Genomic DNA, 6476 nt, shown 5'->3' with positions numbered 1-6476 from the left:
TTAATAGAAAAAATGGTATTTAAGAAGAAGAATAAAGAAACTACGCTAGATTGCAATAGAACTATTACAGTAAAAAAGTTTTCTTCGATTCAAGAAGATTTTCAGGGAGACTGAAAATATTTTTTTTTTTCAGTCCGGAAAATTGATTCTATAACAAAGAATCTTTTTATTCCGTGTAGTTTTGTAGCAATATTTTTCTGAAAAAACTTCTACCATGAACATATTATCATTCTGGTTGATCATTTTAGTGTCAATAGGATTTTCCGTAAAGTAAGTAATAGTGTAATAAAAAAAAATTGGATTAAAAACAATGCGATATTTTGTGATAGCGTAAACTCAAGAAAATTGGTGATTGACACGGATGGAGAAGCTGACGATTCAGCAGCTATTCTGTTAACTCTATCTACTTTTGCACAAAAAGTCTCCGATCATGAAGTCGTTGGAATCACTTGCGTCTATGGGAATACGTATGAAAATAATGTTGAGATAAATATTCTAAAAACTCTCACTGTCGCCAATTCAACTCACGTAAGTTCTTCACGTCTTAATATTATTAAAATTTTTGAAAAAATCTTAAAGAACTGCAGAAAATAAATTTCAAAAATACCTAAGTATATTTTTTGATATTATTATTTTTTGAATTTTGCTATAATTATCCTTATAAATACCTGACCAGATAAAAATTTTGTTTCCTCTGCATTGAGAATTATTATTTTTACGATTAATTATTAATAAATAAAAATTTATTACTGTAAGCAGATTCCCGTCTACAAAGTCACAACAAAACCTTTAGTGGAAAAATTTGTATATACTGATTATTTTGGCAAGAATGGTTTCAGTGATTTCGAGTTTAAAGGAAAAATAAACGGGCACGTTGAAAGATCTACAGACGCAGCATCAGCTCTAGTTAATATGGCCAAAAATTATTCTGGTAAATTGGATATACTTGCTCTGGGCCCGTTAACAAACATTGCCACCGCGAGCTTGCAAGACAAAAATTTTTTGAAAAATGTCCATAGATTGTATATTATGGGCGGAAATATAAGATCAAATGGGAGACATTTTCGGCCCACATTTAACTTCGAAAGCGATCCTGAAAGTACTTATATTGTTTTTAACACTTCAAGTAGTGAAACACCTTATCTTTTGTATCCTGGACAAACAGATTTTGTTGCAAATATATCCAAGGTAAGGTTTTTATATTTACAAGATATTCCTATAACATACTGATAGAAGAATTCATCAACTGTTAATAAATTCATTTATTTATAAACAATTTGTAACAGGGAAAATCGAACTTCCCGGGGTCATTATCGACCACTTAATTAACGCACGGTAGGTCAGGGCTTTCCCTTACCTTTCGATTTTTGACAAGTAGTTTCGACTTGTCACCGGGCGTGCTAATCGAAAGTCCCCACTACAGTCCCCGGAAAATGAAGCGCGGGAGCGAAGATAGGAAAGTTGGAGAGCACGAGGAGAGGTTATAAAAACGCCGGGTGTTGTGTCAAGACGCTCTTTCTTCCGGCAAATTTTTGCGAGTACGTTGGGTAACTGTGTTCCAGCGTGGGATATTTTTCTGAGACAAGTAAGTAGTTGATTTCTTAAGGCTTCACGAATGGAACGAAGCGATTAAATTTTATTGTCTGGTATTTTGTTAAAAATTACTTGTCGTTAGGCCATTTGGCTGACGATCTTCGTCTTATTCGAAATATTTATTTACTGGAATTTCTAGGATAAATTGATCGAGGATAAGATTGGGGAGCTGGGTGTAATTTGGAGATACGAGTTTCTGGAGCCTTGGAAGTCAGTAGGCACAGTGGAGCTGATCCCGTCATTTTCTTTCTACTGGGAAAAGATTTCATCGCTGGAGTACCGGTTACAGTTGTAAGGTATTCTAAGTTATTTTAGGCCAAATTAATTAATAATTTAATTAAGAGGCCAAAATAATTAAATTTAATTTCTTGAGCGGTCATCTTGGTATTAGCAAATTCGTACCTTAGTTTCTATCGTCAAGGTCAAGTAGTTAGTTTTTTCGCTGAACTTTTATATTGAAAATTAAATTTAATTGATTAATTGTTAATTTATTGGTAGAGAATTTATTAGTAATTTATTATAGGCCTGTTGGCTATAAATTAATTTTAGTTAAGAATTTTCAAGACAAAGTTTGAATAAGAAATGAAAATGCGTAATTAAGTTAGTGAAGGTCATTCTTTAATGTTCTACGGTTGTAAATTTTGTTGAGACGTTTTAGAATTTCAGAGTTGGATTTAAGAAATTGTGTTAAATTAAATTTAGGCCGGTGGGCTAAATTTTATTAATTTAGTTAATTTAGCGAATGTATTTATTGAGAAATTTAGTGAATTTAGAAAATGATTACCGAACTTGTTAAGAAAATTAAGAAGTGAACTTTGTTAAAGATTATTTAGTGGAGATCAAGAAATGAAATAAATCAGTGGGTTTAGTAGAATAAATTGATTGATAACTTTAGTAGAAAATTTGGTTAAGTAAGTTGGAAATGAATTTAGTTAAGGAGATGTATTAATGAATTTAATGAATTAAAATCGAAGGTCGGAATTTTGTGTTAAGTAATTGTTAGGCGTAATTTTGGTAATTTTGGAAAATGCGAAGTTTTGAGATTCAGTTTTATTGGTAATTAAGATGTATGAATAAAGTAGAGAACTCTATAGAATGAAGTTAGCGTCGGTGGACGATTTTATATGGAAGTTAGGTAATTATGGTATTATATGGTATTCCGTCAGGTAGACGAGGTTGTTTATGTGAAATTAGTTCAGATAATTGAATAATTAAGAAGTTTTTATTGGGTAAAATATGTTGGTTGTTATTCCGTCAGTTGGACGAGGGTTAAGGAATTAAGAATCTAGATGCGTAATGGTCTATGATTAAATTTAGAAATTAGGAATCTAGATGCGTAATGGTCTATGACTGAATTAGGAAATTAAGGATAGATGCGTAACGGTCTATGATTGAATTAGGAAATTAAGGATAGATGCGTAATGGTCTATGTGGAGTTAAGAAATTAAGAAGATAGATGCGTAATGATCTATAGTTGAAAGAATTTAAGGATATTTAGTTGTAAGTTTTGGCAAGTGCCTGCGTAGGTGAGAGGTCCTCACAATTAAGTAATTGATAGGTTAATTTTAAGGGTAATATTATTAAGGAATTTTGTTAAAATTAAATTGTTTACATTGAATAAATAATTAAATTGTTAATAATTGAATCTCAGTATTAATTTTTTCAGCCTTTCTCAACTTCTCACGACCCGATCTTTCCTTCTCATGCTCCCCGGTTTCTGGGACACCGAGTATAAAATCCCAGTGGCGCCCTTTTCAAAGAGGAAAGGGGTGACCAATTGGACAGGGCTAACCACCCCGTTACAAATTTAGTCATTTATTGAATGTATTACTAATTGTTTATAGATTTCGATAAATGTTTTTCGAAAGAAAAGTATATTTATTAACATTTGCAAAAATTAATTAATTAATTTTGAAATGAATGTATGTTTACATTGATAAAAAAATTAAATTGAATTGAAGAGAAAAATTCTTGAACGAAGAATATCATTTTGAAAAGTTTGATCATCTTAAATTAAGTAAAAAAATTCTTGATCTAAAAAATTGTTCTTGATTCAAGAAATTTTTTTTTGATTTAACAACTTTTTTACTTGATTGAAGATAAGTAAACTTTTCAAAATGATATTTTTTGTTTAAGAATTTTTCTCTTCAATAAAGTTATTTTTTTATCAGGCCATTTATGAATATTTCTTCATAAGAATAATTTTCAGGAAACAAAAAATTTTGTAACTTATTACAACCATTTCTAGTATATTTTATAAAAATCTAACTATTGCAGTCTTCCTTATAGCGCAACTTTTAAAAAACTCAATCATTTTCTGACTCGGCTCGACAAACTGAGTCAAAAAATATTGTTCGTTCAAAAGTTTCTATATGTATATGTATATAATTGTTAGTTAAAGTAATTACCCGAGTAAAAATAAAAATTGATTTTTAAAAAATAAAATTTTTATCCACAGCCGCAACACCGCTGCACCACAGCCGTTTGGAAGACAAAATCGCCGCAACACGAAATCTTTATTCTCGACTCGCATAACCGCAACACCGCTGCACGCTGCTCAATTTTAACCTAAACCATCGCTGCAACACCGCTGCAACAGCTGCACGCTGCTTTATGTTATTTAAATCGTCACCGCAACATCGCCGCAACACCGCTGCAACACTGTCCCAATGCTTAAGCATAGCTACAATTTCACAAAAAATGGCATCATAATTAATTTATCACGCAATTATTAATTAATAAATAACCCGAACATAAATTTTAATATAAGACCTATTGTTTAACCTCCTTTTATTCAAATGCCTAATATTCAAACAAAAAAAAATTTTGTAATCAGGCCGAAGTACCGCGAAATTATTGATTCTTTTTTGTCGTATTGTTGATGTAAATTTTTAATTTCGTTCTCGGGTTACACAGAAGCGGTGAGTCTATCAAAATACCCTGAAAAAATTGTAAAGCTTAAAAACTGTGATGGGAATCGAACCTGGGCCGTCTGCATGAAAGTCTCGAACATTACCAACTGCGCTGCAAGATATATTTAACTGAGAGAATTTAGTTTAGCTATTTGAATGATCAACAAATATTTTATTTCAATTTATACCACCAAACGAGGGTAGTGCAGCGGTGTTGCGGCGGTCGGTCAAAATTTATTTGTTTTTCGTAAAAAATAATAATTTCATTTTCACTCAGGGTGTTGCAGCTTTGTCGCAGCGGTGTTGCGGCAATCACAATTTTATTATTTCGTCACAGATGTGTGGCAGCTGTGTTTCGGCGGTGTTGCGGGATTTGAGAAGTATTTGAGAAATATTTTTTACAGTGCAGCCGTGTTGCGGCGGTGTTGCGGCAATTATAATTTCTTTATTTTATCACAGATTTGTTGCGGTTGTGTTGTGGCCCTGTTGCGAGCACTTAGAGTCCGTACGGCGTTGTTGCAGCCCTGTTGCGGCTATTTCATGTTTTTACTCGGGTAAAAAGAACGATTTGATTTATTTTTTATTTTGTTTTAATTTAATGTAGCACTAACTCAAATTTCAGAAGATTGATACCTTATTAAGATCTAACTTTCGCTATCTATAGAAACAAAGTGGAAATCATATCTGCCCTGACCAATAATCGAACCCGAGCCGCGCGCTTGCCAGGTCGATACCTAACGCCCTGCGCCGTAAGATCGATAGGTTGTTTTTTGATGAAGCAATACAACTTATTATTTATGTTATTTAATACAGTGTATTGATGGCAAAGAACTAAGTTTTATATTATTTACAAGTAATTGAATATTATACAAAATTGAAGCCTATTATTCAATTATTGAAAAGTATCGATGCTAAAAGTATCGTTTGAGTGTAACATTTGAAGTCATAGAAATGTAATGGTGCGTCGAATTTATTTATACAAATAAAAGTTTATAGACTACAAATTAGCAAATATAAACATAAAGAAAACCATTGTCTTATTTTCCACCAGTCTACTTGAAAACAAAGGCGCTTTCAAGCTTAAAATTTTAAATTATTTTAAACTTAGACTTCAATCAGTGGATTTCACAGGTGAATCAGTGAAATTCACTGATTTATTTTAAGAGAGTAGATTACTCGAATTATATTATATATTGTGTTTTTTTTTTGTACAACATTTGTAATTTTACAAAAAATTTTAACAGTGTAACAGAAAATTCGTCGCACTTGAAGCTAGACAGATTTCAATTTCACTTATGAGACTTGCAATGACTATAACTAAAACTTTCATAGCTCATTTGGAATCTGTGCGAATCAAAACAATTTTCCAATTACATTTTAAGTCTAGATCTTAAAATGTAATTCTATGAAGTTCCCAGCGAAGCGGGCGGGTAACAGCTAGTAGTTAATAAAACTTATATATTACATATCAAAAAATCTTTCTATCAGTGCATTGCTTTATTATTTATTGTTTAATTTTTCTCTTAGGAGTGGAGAATAAGGGAATTAGGATCAATTAAATCGAGATTTGTCCAATTCCTTAACAAAGCTGAAAAGAAAAGTTTGAGTTATAAGGACAAAATATGGAGAGGCGGTGACGTCATAACAGCTGCAGTTATGCTTTGGCCAAACAAATTCACTTTTAATAAATGCGATGCCTAGTATCAGTGGAGAATATAAAGGATCTATGGAGATCGACACATCATCAAAAAAACCAAAGAATGTTGAGTTTGTTACAAATATTAATGTCGAAAAGTTTAAACATAAACTACTACGATTTTTTTCGTAGAATAATCGAAATAATAAAAATTTAATTCTTGCTGAAAATTAATTATGATCTTTATTTATTACTAAGACTTATTTAGATAAATATAATTAGATAATTTAAGAATTAAATTTAACAATTTTTTTAGTATACGAGACTACCAATGA

At 31.4% G+C, this 6476-nt stretch overlaps 1 protein-coding gene across 1 annotated transcript; it reads left to right on the top strand.

The window, feature by feature from the left end:
* Positions 1-213: 213 nt before the first annotated feature.
* On the top strand, positions 214-6206 carry LOC123269020 (uridine nucleosidase 1-like; the record flags this gene model as incomplete). The annotated part of the gene is made up of 3 exons (XM_044734510.1): positions 214-541; positions 794-1188; positions 6033-6206. Coding segments are annotated over 3 exons (897 nt in total), but the record flags the coding sequence as incomplete, so codon positions are not given.
* Positions 6207-6476: the final 270 nt, after the last annotated feature.

The sequence above is a fragment of the Cotesia glomerata genome, linkage group LG7 (assembly GCF_020080835.1).
Source record: "Cotesia glomerata isolate CgM1 linkage group LG7, MPM_Cglom_v2.3, whole genome shotgun sequence".
NCBI lineage: Eukaryota > Metazoa > Arthropoda > Insecta > Hymenoptera > Braconidae > Cotesia > Cotesia glomerata.
Note: the sequence above shows the minus strand (reverse complement) of the source record. Positions and strands in the feature narration are given on the sequence as shown.